Genomic DNA, 22204 nt, shown 5'->3' with positions numbered 1-22204 from the left:
CTCTATTTATAATGCCAGGGATTGTGGCGTGGCATGCGGCAGAATAACCAAATTACCGGTTTGTGACTTCAGATGCAAATCATAACACATTTTCACAGAAAAAGAACATCAGAAAGAGGAATTTGCAATTACTATGGCAGATATGGTTCTTCAGTAGTGCACTGTCCTTGTTATGATCTGGTCCTGCAGATAAAAAAAAAAAGAAAGCCCATGACTTCACTGATTTCAACCAATTTTCTTGGGGATTGAAAGACTAGACTATTCCCCAGGATGTCAAAGGAGCACTAATGTCCTAAGGGGAGTTCTGTCAGATGAAACAAAGCCTCATTGCTCACCACTCCTACCTTTTTTAAAAATGTGGATTTGGGCTTGAAATGTGCATTTCTCATTGAGACGTTTCCTGCTCCGTTGCATCTTCGTGAAGGTTCCAATTTCCTTCAGAAAACATCTTGTTTGCGTTGTCTGGTTATTTCTTTTCTCCCTTGTGAAGGAGTTGATTTGTCCATATTGAAGTGATAATGTTGGCAAGTTCAAGTAGATGCCGATCATGTTGTAAGATAAGAATGTTTATCAAGGTAATTGACTATGTTTTACTATATACTGTTATTGATAAACGGACTGGTTTGGGATTTTACTTTACCTTCTATAACGGTATTTCAATGTTTGGTTTGTTAAATGTGATGTGCAACTCCTGCGCGTGTAATGTCAATTTTTTTTATTTTACTGTTTGCTACTTTCAAGTCGTCTCTCTCCCTCTCCTGCATGCAATGATGTACAGTTGAAGTCGGAAGTTTACATACATCTTAGCCAAATGCGTTTAAACTCAGTTTTTCACAATTCCTGACTTTTAATCCTAGTAAAAATTCCCTGTCTTAGGTCAGTTAGGATCACCACTTTATTTTAAGAATGAAATGTCAGAATAATAGAGGATTTATTTCAGCTTTTATTTCTTTCATCACATTCCCAGTGGGTCAGAAGTGTACATACACTCAATTAGTATTCGGTAGCATTGCCTTTAAATTGTTAAACTTGAGTCAAATGTTTTGAGTAGCCTTCCACAAGCTTCCCACAATAAGTTGGGTGAATTTTGGCTCTTTTCTCCTGACAGAGCTGGTGTAACTGAGTCAGGTTTGTAGGCGTCCTTGCTCGCACATGCTTTTTCAGTTCTGCCCACAAATGTTCTACAGGAGTGAGGTCAGGGCTTTTTGATGGCCACTCCAATACCTTGACTTTGTTGCCATTTTGCCACAACTTTGGAACTATGCTTGGGGTCTGTCCATTTGGAAGACCCATTTGTGGCAAAGCTTTAACTTCCTGACTGATTTCTTGAGATGTTGCTTAAATATATCCAAATGATGTTCCTTCCTCATGATGCCATTATTTTTTGTGAAGTGCACCAGTCCCTCCTGCAGCAAAGCACCCCCACAACATGATGCTGCCACCCTTGTGCTTCCCGGTTGGGATGGTGTTCTTCGGCTTGCAAGCCTCCCCCTTTTTCCTCCAGATGTATAGATGGTCATTATGGCTAAACAGTTCTATTTTTGTTTCATCAGACCAGAGGACATTTCTCCAAAAAGTACGATCTTTGTCCCCATGTGCAGTTGCAAACTGTAGTCTGGCTTTTTTATGGCGGTTTTGGAGCAGTGGCTTCTTCCTTGCTGAGTGGCCTTTCAGATTATGTCGACATAGGACTCGTTTTACTGTGGATATAGATACTTTTGTAGCTGTTTCCTCCAGCATCTTTACAAGGTCTTTTGCTGTTCTGGGATTGATTTTCACTTTTCGCACCAAAGTACGTTCACCTCTAGAAGACAGAACGCGTCTCTTTCCTGAGCGTTATGATGGGTGCGTGGTCCCATGGTGTTAATACTTGCGTACTATTGTTTGTACAGATTGTTTGGAAATTGCTCCCAAGGATGAACCAGACTTGTCGAAGTCTACAATTTTTTTTCCTGAGGTCTTGGCTGATTTCTTTTAATTTTCGCATGATGTCAAGCAAAGAGGCACTGAGTTTGAAGGTAGGCCTTGAAATATATCCACAGGTACACCTCCAATTGACTCAAATGATGTCAATTAGCCTATCAGAAGCTTCTAAAGCCATGACATCATTTTCTGGAATTTAACAAGCTGTTTAAAGGCTCAATCAACTTAGTGTATGTAGACTTCTGACCCACTGGAATTGTGATACAGTGAATTATACGTGAAATAATCTGTCTGTAAACAATTTTTGGAAAAATGACTTGTCATGCACAAAGTAGATGTCCTAACCGACTTGCCAAAACTATAGTTTGTTGACAAGAATTTTGTGGAGTGGTTGAAAAACGAGTTTTAATGACTCCAGCATAAGTGTATGTAAACTTCCGACTTCAACTGTGTACACTTTTTTGTGTTTGTTAATTAAATATTCCTTTATTATTCCCCGCAAACCCTTCCACCCCTCCCCCAATTGGAGTCAACTAATAAACAATAACACTTAGGCTTCTACCTTCATATTATACACATTTTGCAGACATAATCTATTTTACAATAGTGATATTTTGTTTGTTTTTAGTCCTTTATTTCTGATTCCATCCAGTTTGATTTATATTTGTAACTGTACTATTTCACAATTTCTGAACCTATATACATTTTACAGACCCCGTATGTTTTACATTGGTTATCTTGTTTTATTAGTCCCACCCTTCAGCTCCATTCAACCCCTCCCATCTATCTCTTAACACCATCCATTTGTATTTCTATTTGCCATATATTTTTCAACTGTGCTGTGATGCTTCACAAAAGTACTGAACCTTTCTCTTCTCATAGCTTTTACAGATTGTAAATTAAATAAACATTTTTGCTTAAATAATTATACAATTATTGATTATGACTTTTAAAATCACCCAATATTGCGATTTGCAGCGTTAGTTCTAGGTAAATGTTGCAATTCTTCAGCCATTCTTCAGCCAATAAATTATCTAATGACTCTGCCTCCTCGCAGCAAAATCTGCAGAGCTGGGAAGATTGTATCCCCCATATATATCTATATATAACATTCTATTGATTACATGAATTTTGTATAAGATAAATAGAAAAATTTGAAGTTTTGAATCTGCCGTTATTTTGCGTGTCAATTCATAAACCATGTGCCATGGAATTGGTACATCGAACATCTCTTCCCAACTATTTTGCAATTTATATGGCACAGCTGTACATTTTTTGGTCCTTAAATGAAATTGGTATGTTTTTATTTTTCACAATTTTCTTTTAACCATTTATGGTTTTTATTGCAGGGCCGACAGACAAGTTCCTTACTTTTTCCCCCTTCTACTTGCTTCTTCCATTTTTGTGGTAATGTTGCAATCAGTTGGTTGTAATTTTGGGTAGAGCAGACATTTCCATCTGTCTGTGTTAGATGCATGTGTGACAACTCCACCAGTCCTATTTATGATATAATTTACAAAAATTAAACTTTTTTTAAGCATTTTATCATTTTTAAAATGTTTTATCAATTACTATAATTGAGTTTTAAAAATGTTTTGTATTATTTGTTTTGTCTTTTCAGGTGGATTAAGCTGAAATTGCAACCAACTTTCTAAGGCTTGTTTAAAAAAATAACTATGTTTTTGGAGATTTCGTTTTCAAATAACCAGAAGTGAGCACTTGTAATCTGAATAAAGGGGAAAAGGCCATTCTTGAACATGGGGTGAGACATTCTTACTAATTTACTAGAGAACCATTTCAGATTTAAGTATAACTTTTGTATGACTGATGCCTTTAGTGAGAGGTCTAATGCTTTAATATCGAATAATTTCTGCCCTCCGAATTCATATTTGTTACATAAATAGGCCCTTCCCCAAATAAAATTGAATATTTTTTTGTTCATATAATTTAAAAAGCAGGTCACTAGGTGTAGGCATAAGCAAATAGGAAAACTGTGATATGACTAAAGAGTTAATCAGGGTGATTTTTCAACAAATAGACAAGTATTTTCCTTTCCATGGTAGCAAGATCTTATCTATTTTTGCTAACTTTCTATAAAAATTTACTGGAGTGAGATCATTTATTTTTTTCGGGATTTGTATACCGACTATGTCCACATCCCTGTCAGACCATTTTATTGGTAAACTACACATTAATGTAAAAGTTGAATACTTTTTTTTTGTGATTCAATATGTAATATTTATTTATTTATTTAATATTTATTTATTACAATATTTATTACTTATCATAATTTGGTTTTAATCCAGAGAGGTTAGCAAAAGTATCTAGATCCTCTGAGGCTGTGGAGGGATTCTAATTGTGATTTTAAAAGAAAACGACATGAATCATCAGTGTACAATGACACTTTTGTTTTTAAGCCATGGATTTCTAATCCCTTAATGTTATTGTTGGATTTAATTTTAACAGCTAACATTTCAATGGCACTAATAAATAGATATGCCGATAGTGGATAACCTTGTTTTACTCTTCTTGACAGTTTAATACTTTCTGAGATGTAGCCATTATTTACTATTTTACACCTAGGGTTACTATACATAACTTTAACCCATTTTATAAGAGATTCTCCAAAATTGAAATATTCTAGGCATTTGTATATAAACTCCAGTCGTACTTTATCAAAAGCCTTTTCAAAATCAGCTATGAATACCAGGCCTGGTTTTCCCGATATTTCATAGTATTCTATTGTTTCCAGTACTTGTCTTATATTACCTCCAATGTATCGTCCATGTAAAAAACATGTCTGATTAGGATGAATAATATCTGACGATACCTTTTTTAATTCTATGCGCCAAGCATTTACCTAGAAATGTTGCATCACAACACTGTAAGAGGCCTCCAATTTTTTCAATGGACTGGATCTTTATATATATATACACACACCACTTGGATCCTGTTTCAGTAATAATGAAATCAGACCTTCTTGTTGCGTGTCCAATAATCTACAGTTTATATAGGGGTGGTTAAAACATGCTAATAATGCTCCTCTGAGTATATAAAAAAAAGTTTGGTATACTTCCACTGGTATGCCATCCAGCCCTGGAGTTTTCTCAGCCTTAAAGGCTTTACTTGAATCAAGAAGTTCCTCCTCTGTAATTTGGCCTTCACATGAGTCTTTCCGGACAGATGTTAATTTTACATTATTAATAGGGGGGAAAATCCATTCAATTCGCTTCGGTTAGTGGAGATGGAGGAGACTGAAACAAACATATTCTTGAAGTACTTCCTCTTTCAAAATATAATTTGGTGTGTCATGCGTAACTCCATTTGTAACAATTTTCAATACATTTTTTGGTAGCATTTCTATGTTGAAGATAAAAGAATTTGGTGGATTTTCCCCCATATTCCATCTAGTTCGCTTTATTTGTATAATATATTACACTGAATCTTTCTTGAATAAGTTCCTCCATTTCTTTTTGTTTTTCTTCTAACTTATTCTGTGCCTCTATGGTGCAGGTTTTATTGCTATCTAACTGTACTGTTAGTCCTTCAATTTCCTTTGTTAATATGGACTCTTTTGATCTAAATTGTTTTTGTTGTATAGATGAGTACTGAATTGCATGGCCTCTAAAGGCACATTTAAAAGTGTCCCATACAATAAGGGGATCTGCTGTACCTATGTTAAGTCGGGGGAAAAAGTCATAACTAGGACAGGAGAATGTATAACTAAGTTATCATCCAGTAGGCTTTGATTTAAATTTCCAATATCCTCGCCCACGTGAAAATTCTTTAAGAGTAACATAGATGCCGATTATGTGATGATCCGACCGCATTCTGTCCACTATCACTTTTTAAACTTTTGGTGCAAGAGAGAATGACATAAGTAAGTAATCAAGACGACTAGCTTGATTAAGCTTCTTAGACTTGCTTTCAATGAGAATCACATCTATAACTCACATTTCTATGTGAATTTGGTTCGGTTTCCCAAAAAGTCACATATTGCAGCTTTAAAAAACACAAAATCCCATTAAATGCGTCATCACAATATTTTTCCCATATTTGACAGTATGTGGTATTTTAGCTATATTGCCCAGCCTTAATTGGCCTTGTGCACCTGGGGACATGTCACTGCTTTTTGGAGGGGAGGGGGGGCTCACCAGAAGCACGCCACCTTATATTCATTCTGATGTTGGCTACATGACGGTTGAAACATCTACAGTTTTAATAAATAAAATAGTTGACTGTGATATGTGGTGTTACCTAACTTTAGTTGAATGCATTACTCTAGATAAGTGTCTGCTAAATTACCTAAATGCAATGTTAAAATGTGATGATGTGCTTATTTTTTATGTATCCAAAACCTGTAACCTTACCATGATGCAACTCTGGTCAGGTATGGACAGGCAGGGATACAGTTGTAATGGTAGATGTGGTGTTGATCTCGGTTTTGTTTCACTGCGTCCACTCATAAGCTCTGTGTGTGTTTTAGACTCTAAATGGCTGCGAAGAAGTCTGATACCCACAACAATGGTGAGTGTGTCTCTCTTTCTGCCTCTTCATTTTCTCCATCCGTCTGCTCATTTTGGTGTAATTTTCATTCAGGCCACCTTCTCAAACTGTTTTTCCAGGACCCATTAGCTACCTTGATGACGTTCCCTTCAAAATCAACGATAAGTTCCGCTGCCCTGCCAAAGTGGGGCTTCCCGTTGGCATCTGCCTGCCTGACTGTGACTCTGTGCTTGCCAATCTGCAGGTAAGTCTTCTGACTTTGGCGCTGTTGCATCAAGGGTTTCAATGATTGGGATGCTTGGGGGTGATTTGTATCGCACCCTCTTTATATTAGTCTGGGATCCTTAACGTTAAGAAAAATACGTAACCGAAACACTTAAATTACGCAATATAAAAAAATTACAATCAAAGTGCAGTTATCACAAAACATTATTTTCTGTGTTATAGCCTAACTAGACGAAAGGCTATAAAGGCCTGGGAAAAGTTGGGTAATTGAAAGGTAGACTCAGCCATATGATGTAGATGCAGAAAGCAAGCAGTATAGGCCTAGTGGGACAATTTCCGTAACAAGTAAGAGCATTGAAGCTCGAGGCTCAACTTCTCCGCTGTTTTGGTGCCCTCGCTACCGCACTGAACAGTGTGATGCGAACCCATGCACGTGTTCAGATACTGTGTGAGAGCGAAGTGTTCCATATCGCTCATCAAAATATTGTAGCCTATTCATTGATGATGCCCTGCTTTACTGAAGTTCTGAGACATTGCAAGCCAAGAAATTGTGAGATACAGCATGCTATTGCAGATAGGCCTAGTGCACATTTCTGACTGTCTGACCTGCCTATTCTGTGCCCCTCCCCTTTCTCTCCGTCCCTTGCTAGTTTGCTATGAAAGATGCAAGTGTTTTTGTTCTCGGAAGTACCGCAACTAATTGGTCTCCTCCTTTTTCAAAAATACTTAATCATAGGAATCCTGACACTCAGAAATGGGAGTCGACATTGGGAGTCGATGTGCAAGGAGTAGAGGAATCAATTATTTTGGAGTCGATGCTCCTCCACTTATGTCATTGTCGTTAACAGTTGAAAAAATGGCAGAGAAAGGCAAGAGGGTGGATCAGCTTTAAGATTTAATATTAAAGCTGATTTAATATTGCATATGGATTGTGGCTTCTATCAATGTAATTGTCTGCATCATTTCCAATCCCCCTTATATTTTTTTCTTATTTTCCCCCTAACCCTACCACCCCTCCATTAATAGGAGTAAACTAATGGACAATAACACTAAGGCTCCTACTCCCAGCTTATACAGTTGAAGTCGGAAGTTTACATGAACTGAGTTTAAATGTATTTGGCTAAAGTGTTTCACAATTCCTGACATTTTATCCTAGTAAAAATTCTCTATCTTAGGTCAGTTAGGATCACCACTTTATTTTAAGAAAGTGAAATGTCAGAATAATAGTAGAGAGAATGATTTATTTAATATTTTATTTCTTTCATCACATTCCCAGTGGGTCAGAAGTTTACATACACTCAATTAGTATTTGATAGCATTGCCTTTAAATTGTTGGGTCAAATGTTTCGGGTAGCCTTCCACAAGCTTCCCACAATAAGTTGGATGAATTTTGTTCCCATTCCTCCTGACAGAGCTGGTGTAACTGAGTCAGGTTTGTAGGCCTCCTTGCTCGCACACGCCTTTTCAGTTCTGCCCACAAATGTTCTATAGGATTTGAGGTCAGGGCTTTGTGATGGCCACTCCCAATACCTTGACTTTGTCCTTAAGCCATTTTGCCACAACTTTGGAAGTATGCTTGGGGTCATTGTCCATTTGGAAGACCCATTTGTGACCAAGCTTTAACTTCCTGACTGATGTCTTGAGATGTTGCTTCAATATATCCACAATTTTCCTGCCTCATGATGCCATTTATTTTGAAGTGCACCAATCCCTCCTGCAGCAAAGCACCCCCACAACATGATGCTGCCACCCCAGTGCTTCTCGGTTGGAATGGTGTTCTTCGGCTTGCAAGCCTCCCCCTTTTTCCTCCAAATATAACAGTGGTCATTATGGCCAAACAGTTCTATTTTTGTTTCATCAGACCAGAGGACATTTCTCCAAAAAGTACGATCTTTGTCCCCATGTGCAGTTGCAAACCGTAGTCTGGCTTTTTTTGGCGGTTTTGGAGCAGTGGCTTCTTCCTTGCTGAGTGGCCTTTTAGGATATATCGATATAGGACTTGTTTTACTCTGGATATAGATACTTTTGTACCTGTTTCCTCCAGCATCTTCACAAGGTCCTTTGCTGTTGTTCTGGGATTGATTTGCACTTTTCGCACCAAAGTACGTTCATCTCTAGGAGACAGAACGCATCTCCATCCTGAGCGGTATGATGGCGACGTGGTCCCATGGTGTTAATACTTGGATACTATTGTTTGTACAGATGAACGTGGTACCTTCAGGCATTTGGAAATTGCTCCCAAGGGTGAACCAGACTTGTTGAGGTCTACAATTATTTTTCTGAGGTCTTGGCTGATTTCTTTTGATTTTCCCATGATGTCAAGCAAAGAGGCACTGAATTTGAAGGTAGGCCTTGAAATACATCCACAGGTACACCTCCAATTGACTCAAATGATGTCAATTAGCCTATCAGAAGCTTCTAAAGCCATGACATAATTTTCTGGAATTTTCAAGTTGTTTAAAGGTACAGCCAACTTAGTGTATGTTAACAGGTACACCTCTGCCTCAGCCTTCCCTGTAGCTCAGTTGGTAGAGCATGGTGTTTGCAACACCAGGGTTGTGGGTTCGATTCCCACGGGGGGCCAGCACAGAAAAAAAAAAAAAAATGTATGAAATTGTATGAAATGTATGCATTCACTACTGTAAGTCGCTCTGGATAAGAGCGTCTGCTAAATGACTAAAATGTAAAATGTAAAATGTTAACGTCTGACCCACTGGAATTGTGATACAGTGAAGTGAAATAAACTGTCTGTAAACAATTTTTGGAAAAATGACTTGTCATGCACAAAGTAGATGCCCTAACCGACTTGCCAAAACTATAGTTTGTTAACAAGAAATTTGTGGAGTTGTTGAAAAACGAGTTTTAATGACTCCCACCTAAGTGTATGTAAACTTGCGACTAACTGTTCATACTATATACATTTTATGGACACAGTATCTTTTACATTAGTTATCTTTTTGTTTGTTTTTAGTCCCATCCTTCAGCTTCTCATAGTTTCTACAGATTGTAAATTAAAGAAACAATTTTTCTCAGAGTATTATTGATCAATTGACTGACTTTTCAGATCACGCAGCAATACTTTTGAGAAGTTAAATGAGAAAGAAATGCGAACTTTGAGGTGGAAGTGAGGTACAGTAATGGTACTACAGTTGCAATGCTTAACCATCTGAAAGGGACACACTGTGAGACCCAAACCTTTGCTGACAGCAGTGCAGCTGCATTGTGAATTCACATGGAATTTTAGGAATGTTATTGTTTTAACGGAAAACCGATAAACAAGTCGCTTTTTAAACATTAAGACATTTTCACATTTGTCACATCCTGAGTCTGTATTAGGGGCGCACCTCTAACTGTTAAAATGTCAATGTTGGCATTGAGAAATGGTCTCGGTCCAGTCCATCCCATTATTTTTTTGGGGCACTTATTCAAGGTAGTGTGTCATTTAAACCATGGTTGCATCGATAATGTGCACATGCTCCTCATGAATGAGACCTATCTCATAACCATTGGGTGGAAAAAGTACTCAATTGTCATACTTGAGTAAAAGTAAAGATAACTTTATAAAAAATAACTTGAGTGACGGTCACCCTGTAAACTACTATTTGAGTAAAAGTATTTGGTTTTAAATATACTTAACTATCAAAAGTAAATGGAATTGCTAAAATGTACTTAAGTATCAAAAGTAAAAGAATAAATCATTTCAAATTCCTTCTATTAAGCAAACCAGATTGCACAATTTTGACAGATAGCCAGGGGCACACTCCAACACTACAAACTAAGCATTTGTGTTTGGTGAGTCCGCCAGATCGGAGGCAGTAGATGACCACGGATGTTCTCTTGATAAGTGTGTGAATTGGACCATTTTCTTGTCCAAATGTAACAAGTACTTTTGTGTGTCAGGGAAAATCTATGGCGTAAAAAGTACATTGTTTTCTTTAGGAATGTAGCGAAGTAGAAGTTCGCCTAAATAGTAAAGTACAGATACCCCAAAAACGACTTAAGTAGTACTTGAAAGTATTTTTACTTAAGTACTTTACACCACTGCTCATGACTTGACCAGGTTCAGCTGGATTGATTAATCTCCATTCCTTTAATCCCATGTCTGCTGCTGCTCACTAACTAGTCCCGCCGGGTTCTCTCTCTTCCCTCTTCTCTGGGCACTGCAGTATGATTTCTCCCTGGAGAGGCGGAGCGTGCGCTGGGGGGCGGAGCTGGCTGAGGCCCGGGCTGCAGAGGCGGCCAGGGCGGAGCTAGAGAGCAGGGAGCACTTGCCCCCTGCCCAGGACCCTGACGGGGGATCGGCCTGCGGGGGGAAGAGACCATTCCCTGCCGAGGAGCAGGACGCTCTCCCGCCTGCAATGAACCCGCTGATGGCCAGCTTGCGCCACAATGCTATTCTCACCCCGCTGCCTGCCCCAGCCAGGCAGACCGCTCCCAGCATCCCGACCCCACAGTACCTTAACCTGGCTGACTTTGAGCGCGAGGAGGACCCCTTCGACAAGCTGGAGCTCAAGACACTGGACGATAGGGAGGAGCTGCGCAACATCCTCCAGAGCCAGCCCCAGCCGCAGACTCCATCCCCGCCTGAGGCACCCCAACCCAGGCCAGCATCTCGAGGCAGCACCCCTCCACCCCAGCTCCCCGCCACCAGCCTTCCAGCCAAAACGGTCTTTGCCCACAAACCTAACGGGCTTGTGGTGCTACAGGACATGGACAGAGGCGGGGGTCTGGCTCGGGGAGAGACAATGGACCCTGACCGGCCCTGCAACATCCGCTCGCTGACCTTCCCCAAGCTGTCAGACCCCGGGGACTCGATCTTTGACTCCTACTCTCTGGCCCCTGTACCACGTAGCCTACCCAACGGCAGCCCGCCGGCACCCCAGCAGAAGAGAGAGGAGCCACCCAATCATACCCAACACACCCAAAATGGGGCACCAAAGCAGGTGAGCTTTGCACTCGTGCACACACATGCCTTGCTTAGTTTCAATTACTGAATGTTTTGCTTAATTCTCTGAAACTTCTCAAAGGCTTCGAGGTTTTGTGGACAAGAGAAAGATGTGTGTGTATATATATATATATATATATATTTTTTTACCCGTATACAGATATGACACTACAAAAACTCTCTCCCTCCATAGATAAATACAGGTCCTCCCCCTCTCCCATGCAGCGGGGCGATGCTCAGCCTCTCCCCCAGTGAACGGCAATGTGTGGAGACCATAGTGGCCATGGGCTACTCTTACGAAGGGGTCCTGCGGGCCATGCAGAAGCGAGGCCAGAACGTGGAGCAGGTGCGCCCCTCCGCTCTCCCTCCTCTAGGCCACAGCAGCCTAAGCCCATTTCTCCATAGAGATCTATTATAAAGAAATGTTCTATTTGATTCTGTCACTCACTCACTGCCCATTGCGCCCATGGTTGACTCTGAAATCATCAGGTGCCTGCGTTATGTGATTGTGCGTGTTCACAACATGTGGCTTTAGAAGTCCACCAGGCAACAACATGGGGATGGTGGTTGTGAATAAATAAATTGAATTTATGTAGCGTTTTTTTGTCTCGACACCATCCACCACCTTGGTTTAATGCAACCCTCAACACTATGATGGCATCAGACACAACAGACATGTTAGGGGCTTGTTAATGAATAAACATTAGCTAACAATATACGCAGTGGATGTTTATGGTAGTTTTCCTGCTAGCTTTATTTGGATACCCATCCTCAAGCATCACTCGAGTACAACATTGTGGATTTAGCCATCCCTCTAATCAACAAAAAATATTATGGGACAGGAAATTACTGCGGTGGGGGCAGTGGTCCAAAATAGGGGAGGGTTGTTTCACTTTTTTGCGGGGGGGTTGTTTCTTTATATATTGGGCACGGAGGATAGTGCGTTTTTTTCCGTTTACATTCGGTTTACATTCGCCATTTTGCAGGTTTGACTTTTCTGCGCGCTAACTACACTACAGTTCAATGTAGTCTAACGGTTTATCCTGCCCTCTATCCACCATTCATAATGACAATAGTGTAGGTGGATCATTTGTCCAGATCTGCAAGAGGCTAACTAGAAATCATACTATACACAAAATCATTAAAAGCTGCACCAATTTTCAATATAAAGTGAAAACATGAGACACGCAGTTCAAAAAGCTCCCCCATTGATAATATTTTTTGGGGAAAAATAAAAGTATGTAGACTAGCCTACAACACCACAATGCGGTGAATAATTGAGTTGTATTCAAGTGAGTACAAAATTATACTCTAGGCTGTGAACGGAAATGAAATTGCATTTTAATAATGGAAAGGCACAGTAGCAGGCCAGTCTGGCAGTTTATTTTTTTAAGTTCCTGTACTGAGATCCGCTGTGTGTTGCTGCTGATTATTCTCCTAAGTCAACCTATAATGATGTGGCCACATATGCTCTCAGCTGCCCAATTATTCAGGAAAGCTTAACGCATTCTCTGTTCTGCCTCCTCCGATCCAAGCAGCTATTCCTCGCACACCTAGAACCTAACGCTTCAATATAGTCTAAATATTTATTTTTAATGTTTACAATGTATACCTTTTTATGTGTCATAAACACAACCAGTCAAAATGTTTTAATCTGATTAGGCTATTTCAAATCTGCGCACATTCGTCCAAAATATAATTCCAGCAGCCAAACTGTGCACCTGTCATGCCATTTTGATGAATGAAAAGAGACCTCTGTTACAATTTTCTAGCCAAACCTTCGATACTGGATACAAGGTAGGGAGGGATGTATTTCCTGTCTGTAGAGATTAACGTAATCTATTTGATTGGGGTGTTGAAAAAAAACTCTTAACTTTGATGTTGACGCACCCAAAATCGGTATGCTTTGCTTATTGGTTGTGTGGTGCATTGGCACAGAAACCTGTTGTTGGAAAATATGTTGCTTAGATGTTATATAAATATAGCATCAATAGGTAAAAAATCTGATTTCCCCCCCCAGCTGATCATTGTCTGCAGCCGGTTCTGATCGTAGTTTAATGACAGGCAGGGAGAGCCAGCGAGCTTGTCTGGTGGACGGCGAACCCTCAACTTTCTGGCCCGTAGCCCTGCGACTGTGCCATAAAAGTATGCTGAAAAGGCAAAGTCCATATCCGCATTTTATAAACACAGGGTCATTACAATTATTGTTATTTGTGGTCATAAACATGTTGAGGTAATTTAGTGAAGGAGGAGAATGTGCACTTTTTTTTACAGTACCGGGGGGGATCGTGATGTGAAAATATTTTTTTTACGTTTGGGAGGATGTTTAATTTTTTTTTTTTTTACCTGGGGTTATGATGGCTAGGTGGGACAAGCACGTTTCAGTCACATACAGTGCCTTCAGAAAGTATTCATACACTTGATTTATTCCACATTTTGTTTTATTACAGCCTGAATTCAAAATGGATTAAAGATGCACTATGCAGAAATCTTGCCGCCATTTCCTGGTTGCAAAATTTCTAATAGTTTGCCTAATTTCAGTTTGACAAAAACAGCAAGTATAGTGTAGAAAATCATTGTACAGTCTAAACCGGTGTGAAATATTTTCCTTAACCAAAAACATTGTATTTTCAGCTGTTTGGACCTGATGTACAAGACCGGAAGTAAAGGATGCAAAAACAAAACTTAAAAACAGGAAGCATAGCGCACATAGAACAGATCTACTGCTTCTTAGACTTGAGGATAACAGATGCGAATCAAATTTTATTGGTGACATATTTAGCAGATGTTATTGCGGGTGTAGCGAAATACTTTCCGGCTGTAATATAATAACCCCCTAAACGTTTTGGGCTAATAATGTAAATAATAACACCCATTATTATCTATCGTGTTGCCTAGTCACTATATACTTACCTTTTTATGTACATACAGTGCCTTCAGAAAGTATTCATACTCCTTGACTTATTCCACATTTTGTTGTTACAGCCTGAGTTCCAGATGGCTTAAATGGATTCGCACACATTACCCCGTAATGACAGTGCAAACGTGTTTTTAGAAATTTTTGCTAATGTATTGAAAAGGAAATACAGAAATATCTCATTTACGTAAGTATTCACATCCCTGAGTCAATACTTTGAAGAAGCATCTTTGGCGGTGATAACCGCTTTGTCGTCTTGGGTATAGCTAATACATTAGTTAGCAAGTTACCTAGTCAATCCGGTTATGGGGAGAGTCAAGTCCAGCAGTTTTACTCACAGCAGGGGATTCAAGCAGATACTTTTTTCAAATGGAAAAGCATCTGAGTCAGCTGTGAGAAGCTGAAAGAACTTGACCATTCCAAAGCAACTGGCCTTGACAACATTCCTGACAGATTTAAGGGATGCTACAGTAATTATCACCCCCTGAGTAACTCACATTTTGTAAATCTGTCTACTGAACTAGGGATTTTTCGAAGTGAACTAAAACTTGCAAGGGTCATTCTTCTGTATATAAAAAAGGAGTAAGTTAGGCCAATTCAATCCTGTGTATTTTATCAAAGGTCATGGAAAAGATTGTTCGAGCAGATTGAGTCATATTTCCTTACAATACCTACTATATGAGCTCCAATCTGGCTTTAGGAAATCCCATTCCACCGACACTTGCCTACTATACAGTGCATTCGGAAAGTATTCAGACACCTTGACTTTTTCCACATTTTTCTACGTTACAGCCTTACTCTGAAATGGATAATCAAAAATAAGTTCTCATTCTACACACAATGCCCCATAATGACAAAGCAAAAACAGGTTTTTAGAAATATTTGAAAATGTATTTAAAACCAAAAACAGAAACCTTATTTACATAATTATTCAAACCCTTTGCTATGACACTGTCTAGATAAGGTCCCACAGTTGACAGTGCATGTCAGAGCAAAAACCAAGCCATGAGGTCAAAGGAATTGTCCGTAGAGCTCCGAGACAGGATTGTGTTGCGGCACAGATCTGGGGAAGGGTAGCAAAAATTTAACAGCATTGAAGGTCCCCAAGAACACAGTGCCTCCATCATTCTTAAATGGAAGAAGTTTGGAACCACCAAGACTTCCTAGAGCTGGCCGCCCAGCCAAACTGAGCAATTGGGGAGAAGGGCCTTGGTCAGGGAGGTGACCAAGAACCCGATGGTCACTTTGACAGAGCTCCAGAGTTCCTCTGTCCCTTCTGGAAGGTTTTCCAATCTCCACAATCATCGCTGCAGCACTCCAACAATCAGGCCTTTATGGTAGAGTTGCCAGACGTAAGCCACTCCTCAGTAAAATGCATATGACGGACCACTTGGAGTTTGCCAAAAGGCAGGTAAAGACTCTCAGACCATGATCAACAAGATTCTCTGGTCTGACGAAACCAAGATTGGAGTCTTTTTGGCCTGAATGCCAAGCGTCACGTCTGGAGGAAACCGAGCACCATCCCTACGGTGAAGCATGGTGGTGGCAGCGTCATGCTGTGTGGACTGGGAGACTAGTCAGGATTGAGGGAAAGATGAACAGAGCAAAGTACAGAGATCCTTGATGAAAACCTGCTCCAGGGGGCCCAGGACCTCAGATTGGGGCGACGGTTCCAACAGTACAATGACCCTAAGCACACAGCCAAGACAACGCAAGAGTGGCTTCGGGACAAGTCTCAATGTCCCAGCTAGAGCCCGGACTTGAACCTGATCGAACATCTCTGCAGAGACCTGAAACTAGGTGTGCAGCGACTCTTCCCGTCCAACCTGACAGAGCTTGAGAGGATCTGCAGAGAAGAATGGGAGAAACTCCCCAAATATAGGTGTCCATAGCTTGTAGCGTCATACCCAAGAAGACTCGAGGCTGTAATCGCTGCCAAAGGTTCTTCAACGAAGTACAGAGTAAAAGGTCTGAAATGTGATATTTAAGTCTTACATTTTTAATACATTTGCAAAAATTTCTAAAAACCAGTTTTGCCTTGTCATTATGGGGTATTGTGTGTAGATTGAGGGGAATAAAAACATATATTTTAGAATAAGGCTGTAATGTAACAATGTGGGAAAAGTCAAGGGGTCTGAATACTGTCCGACTGCGATGTATCTAACTGACCACATCTGGAGGGGAATTTTGTGGTATGGTTATTGTAGATCTGTTTCTGCTAGGAAGAAAACAGATGGTGGATATGGATGGGACCCTGTCTAAACCCAAAAATCTTGAACTGCGGTGTCCCGGAAGGGAGTGTGCTGGGTCCATTTCTGTTCAATATAAATGATCTGAAAACTGCTTAAAACTGCTTGTACATGTGATCTTTTCCTCTATGCAGATGATTCTGCACTGTTTGACAAAAATGTGGTTGAGGAAGCCCTCAGTGCTTAACTTCTGAATGTCAGTAAATGGCTATATTACAATAAGCTGTCACTTATTGAACCCATCTTGTGACATAGTAGTCACAGCAAAATACTCAGTTAATTATCTTGGATGTGTGCTAAATAACTTCTTGTGCCATGCTCTCCCCTGTCAGATGGTTAAGAATGTCAGATGGATAAGAATGTAATGGTGGCAGTGGATCTTGTTCAGTGCCACTAAAACTATGCATGCTCTCTCTGGTACAATAGTGCCCTCAAGATAATTTAAAAATAAACTGCAGACATCTCCGATCAAATTAGTCAGGATTATTCTTAAACTTCGAGCACATACTCTTGACCATTCCCACTTTGAATGCCTCAGATGGCTCAAAATGGAGGAGAGTGTCTCTCAAATGAAATTGTCTTGTACTTTAGATTGTCCACAGTATGGTACCTATAACTACTTTAACTTGGTTCGGGATAACCATAAGTATTCCACTAAAAGGAGTAAAACTTACGTTCCTTTTATATTTAGTAGTGGTATGGGGAATTCAACTTTTTATACTCGGCTGTCCTTTTTTTGGAATAGTCTTCCAAAGAATTTGAAATGTATAACCCCCATATGCAGTTTCAAGTTCACTGAAAAAAATGCTAAATAGTAGCATGTCTCAAAGGTGAGTCGTAAGATTTATAGTACGTGGGTGAGAAATGCCTGGGATAAAAAGTGTACCCCTTGGGGTCCTGAGGACAGAGTATGGGAAACCCTGCAATAGCATGATGCTGCCACCACCATGCTTCACAATAGGGATGGTGTTAGACGGGTGATGGGCTGTGCCTGGTTTTGTCCAGACATAGCGCTTTGCATTTAGGCCAAAGAGTAAAATGTTGGTCTCATCAGACCACAATCTTTTGCTTTATGCTCAGTCTTCCATGTGCATTTTTCCAAACTCCATGTGTGCTGTCATGTCTTTTTCTCAGGAGTGGCCACTCTCCCATAAAGCCCAGATTGGTGAAGTGCTGTAGAGACTGTTGTTCTTCTGGCAGGTTCTCACAACTCAGTCAAGGAACTCTGTAGTTCTGTCAGAGTGGTCATTGGGTTCTTGGTCACCTCGCTGACCAAGGTCCTCCTTGCATGGTTGCTCAGTTTGGTCGGACGGCCAGCTCTTGGCAGAGTCTGGGTAGTTCCATATTTCTTTCCATTTCCAAATGGAGACCACTGAAACTTTCAACACTCAATTGTTTTATACCCTTCCTCAAATATGCCTCATCACAATTATATCTCGAATATCTATGGACTTGGTATAGTTTCTGCTCTGACATGCACTGTCAACTGTGGGACCTTAAATAGACAGGTGTTTCTTTCTAAATCATGTCCAAAGAATTGAATTGGCCACAGGTGGATTCCAATCAACTTGTAGCGACGTCTCAAGGATCATCAAAGGAAATTGGATGCACCTGAGCTCAATTTGGAGTGTCATAGCAAAGGGGTTTGAATACTTATTTAAATGAGATTTCTGTATTTCATTTTCACTAATTTAGCAAACATTTCTCAATATGTTTTCACTTTGTCATTACGGGATATTGTGTGTGTGTGTAGATGGGTGAGGGGTGAAAAAAATCTATTTAGAAATTTAGGCTGTTAAACAACAATGTAAAATATGTCAAGGGGTGTGAATACTTTCTGAAGGCACTGTATCTTAGAAATATTATAACATTGTTCTGTGCTTCTCTGAGCATGCACTTTGTAGCCTATAGGCTATGGATAATTTGATAGAGACCAAACTAAATAGCCTATAGGCGCACTTGTATTGTGCACCCAGCGGCGAATCAGAGATGAGGGGCGGCATCAGGCGCACATCTATATAGCCTAATAAGCAACTAATTCTAAAACAGAAATTTCATCAATTACAAATTACATGACCCTCCCCCATTTTTTTCCTTCAGGTAACCATTCTGTAAATGTCGATCCGTCCCTTAGCTAGCAGATAGTCTGGGTTTACACAGGAAGCCCACACCTAAAGAGTAACGATATCTGTCATCCTGTGACCCAGGTGCTGGAGTACCTGTTTACTCACGCGCGTCTTTGTGAGCGGGGATTTGATCCTAGTGCCATAGAGGAGTGCTTAGATACGTTCCAGAACTCTGAAGAGAAGGTGAGTCCACCCACAGTCTCTCTCTCTCTCTCACACACACAGATATGCATGTTTATACAGATGCACTCAACATGTAGAAACAAAGCCGCTAATAGCCAGCTATTAACTCTTATCTGTGATGCGTTTGAACGCAAACGTCGAGTGGCCTAAGGTAGGATTCACTTCCAGTTTTCCCTGAACTTGGATACACCAAGCATCTACCGCTCTCCTCCAACATTCTTCTGAAATGTTTTTAACAATCTCTGTTTATTCGATTTTTCAGTTAAATTGTACATAAACAGTCCGTAACAAGAATTCCCAATTACAATGCATATTTTTCATGATTTCCTCAGGCCTTGGAGTTCCTATCGCTGATGACGCGGTTTTGTGAGATGGGCTTTGAGAAGGACACCATCAAGGAGGTGCTGCTGGTGCACAACAACGACCAGGACAAGGCTCTGGAGGACCTCATGTCCCACGCCTCAGCCAGTTGAGCCCCCCAACCGTCCACCCACCGGCCCCTGGCTTGCTTCCTCCCAGTACCACCCGCCCCTCCACCCCTAAACACACACAGTCCCCATACCCCACTCTAGTTACAGCACAGAGGGGAGAACTCCCACCCCACCCGATGTAGCTATGACGTCCGCTCATGACCCCACTCACACACAGTGACTCCAAGAAAGATAGTGAACACACACACTTCCATAAGCGAGAAATAAGACCTTGTGTTCCTAGAGTGTGGGGCAGTGGGCAAATGGACACAAATGAGCACCTGTGAATTGAGGGGGTTGGTTTATGCTGACTACGTGCCCGTTTTACCTTGTCTGTCGATCAACGTGTGTGTGTGTGTGTGCTCCGTGGTGGTTTGAACTTCCCATAGGAGCATATAGAGGTGACCCGATGCTGGACAGCACTTTGGCGGTGTGCAGTGAGTCTGTGGGTGGGACTTGGAGGGTACAAAGGACCAATGGACCCAGAACTGTGAGGAACCATTAGCCAGGCTCTACTTTCTATAGATTAACAGTTAACACTGACACTCCCAGCTAACTAAGCTGCCATCATCTGCTATTTAGAGCAGGCCTACAAAATGGTGGAGGGGAGGGGATGCCAAGCGGCCCATGTGTGACTTACTGACCGACCGGCGGCACAACCTAAAAACGCATCATCGCAGAACAGAGAACTGACTCCAAGAAGTGCCCTATTCCTGCGACTGGCTTTCACAGATCTCGTATTTTCTATGCTGTTACTTTGCTTGTTCATTTGTCTCTGCTAGAACGGACACGCATTCATTTTATTTTTTCCCCTGGTGTCCTTTTTTTTTTTTTGAGATTCTTTGCTTTCTGTTTTAGGAACGGCATTAACAGTAATTAACTGTTCCTACTGCCTGTTGGCTCCTCCTGCACTGGAACAGACCGCAAGGCCAGTGGAGAAGAGATTGTCAATTATTTTGCAGGAAATATAAAACATGTCCAAACGCATACAAGCACCCAATGGCACAGAGATGTGACAAACTGCACACACACCAACATTAGATATTGACTTATTTAAAAAGTACACTGATATTTAATAATGAGATCAATATGAATAAAAAATGATAAGCAAGCAAAATGATGGTGCTTTGAAACGGTCCCTATTGGGGTCGATAGACTGGACAGAGAGACGAGAGAAATTGAAATGTTAGTTTTAGGTTGTTCTGCAACCAAAACTTTTGTGCAATAGATGTTTTATGTGACAGATGGGCACCTTTTTCAGACCCAGTGTACTTTTGGCATCCCTGAGCAATGAGCAAATCCCAAAATGACGGATGGCCTTTGCTGGAGACACACTCACTGGAGGAGGAAAGCTGTAGAAGAAAATATTTGATTTCGTTGTTTGCGGTCATTTACTCCCCTCGTTTATTGGAGTTCATGCTTCACTATCAACTATAAATAGTGTTTGTCTGACTCGTGACACATTCATGCTGGTCTGAATGTGTTTTGGCCTCCCCCTTGTGTCATGCATAGGAATCTTCCAAGAACAGGTCAGAAGATTAAACATCTTACCCGTTAGATATGAACCAAATTCGTTATGGTGATATTTTATGTTCTAATTGTACTTCATTGTAGATATGTTTTCACCTTGCATCGACCCTTTTGACTACTGATCTGTGTGTATAAGTCTACAGGTATTTTTGAAGTGCCATGATGATGCTTTCCATTTCATGTGTGAATCTTGCACAGAAAAATATCTTTGCCCTTTCCCAGCCAAACAGCCAGTCGATTCACTCTTCAAGATTACTTTTTGAAGATGACAAAATATTTCTTTAAAATACAACAGTCTTGATCGTGCTTTGGTAATCAAGGGGAGATCTATTTTATAGAATTCAACAGTCTTGATCTCCTCTGTTAATCATGGGGAGATCTCTTTAGAATGCGTTCTTGATCTTCGGGTAATCAAGTGGATCTTGTGACACATTATGAGATGGTCTGAAAAGCAGTACATGGGAACGTGACTGAAAATTGGCACTTTGCTCAGAGGTTGTATCTAGTTCTACCATCAAGACGTGAACGAACAATTGTTACAGGTTGACAAAAATCACGTCGGCCTATTGTAAGAAGAATCTGGCATTGAGGACATATGTAGAGTTTGATCTTTCTATTGATTGTATGTTGCCAATACATATATGACTGTGTGTGCCCCTTAACACAGAAGGATCCACTTACCTGCGGATACTAAAACGCCTTTAGTTCAGACCTTGCTCTGAACTAAAGGAGAACTTCTGCCTCCTGATAACTTGTACATTTTCCTTTGAACACGACAGACTTCTTTGGGGAGGGGGGCACAAGAAGCCAAGCCACATAGAACACGTTGATGGTTGAGAGAACAAAAAGTGCTAGCCTGCTTTTTTTGATTGTGGACATTATTGGGTCTAATCCTAACTTTTTTTTTATGTATTTTTTTTTTTTTGTGAGTCAATGAGACTTGGGAAGGGCTGGTCTGATATGACGAATCTGGAGTTTGATGTCTTAATGATATGTGGTGTTCCTGGTAGCTCCTGAAAGTTTATTTTAAAAGAAATTACAAAATATTCTGTATCCTCCTGAATCATTTGGCAGTTCTTCAATGTGATTAAACATGCACATCTTTTCAATGGTGTGGCTGTTACTATTGA

The 22204-nt window shown here is 40.5% G+C and overlaps 1 protein-coding gene across 1 annotated transcript in view; it reads left to right on the top strand.

Annotated features, from left to right (window-relative positions):
* The window catches only part of ubap1 (ubiquitin associated protein 1), a 28204-nt gene extending 6000 nt beyond the window's left edge, over positions 1–22204 (top strand). The window contains exons 2-7 of the mRNA XM_029776156.1: positions 6410–6450; positions 6549–6673; positions 10821–11597; positions 11793–11945; positions 18973–19074; positions 19407–22204. Coding sequence (XP_029632016.1) covers positions 6417–6450; positions 6549–6673; positions 10821–11597; positions 11793–11945; positions 18973–19074; positions 19407–19547 — 1332 coding nt within the window. The 5' untranslated portion in view covers positions 6410–6416 and the 3' untranslated portion in view covers positions 19548–22204. The remainder of the gene's footprint in view (positions 1–6409; positions 6451–6548; positions 6674–10820; positions 11598–11792; positions 11946–18972; positions 19075–19406) is intronic.

Source organism: Salmo trutta, chromosome 14, assembly GCF_901001165.1.
Source record: "Salmo trutta chromosome 14, fSalTru1.1, whole genome shotgun sequence".
Lineage (NCBI taxonomy): Eukaryota > Metazoa > Chordata > Actinopteri > Salmoniformes > Salmonidae > Salmo > Salmo trutta.
This window is presented reverse-complemented; position numbering and strand designations above follow the sequence as displayed.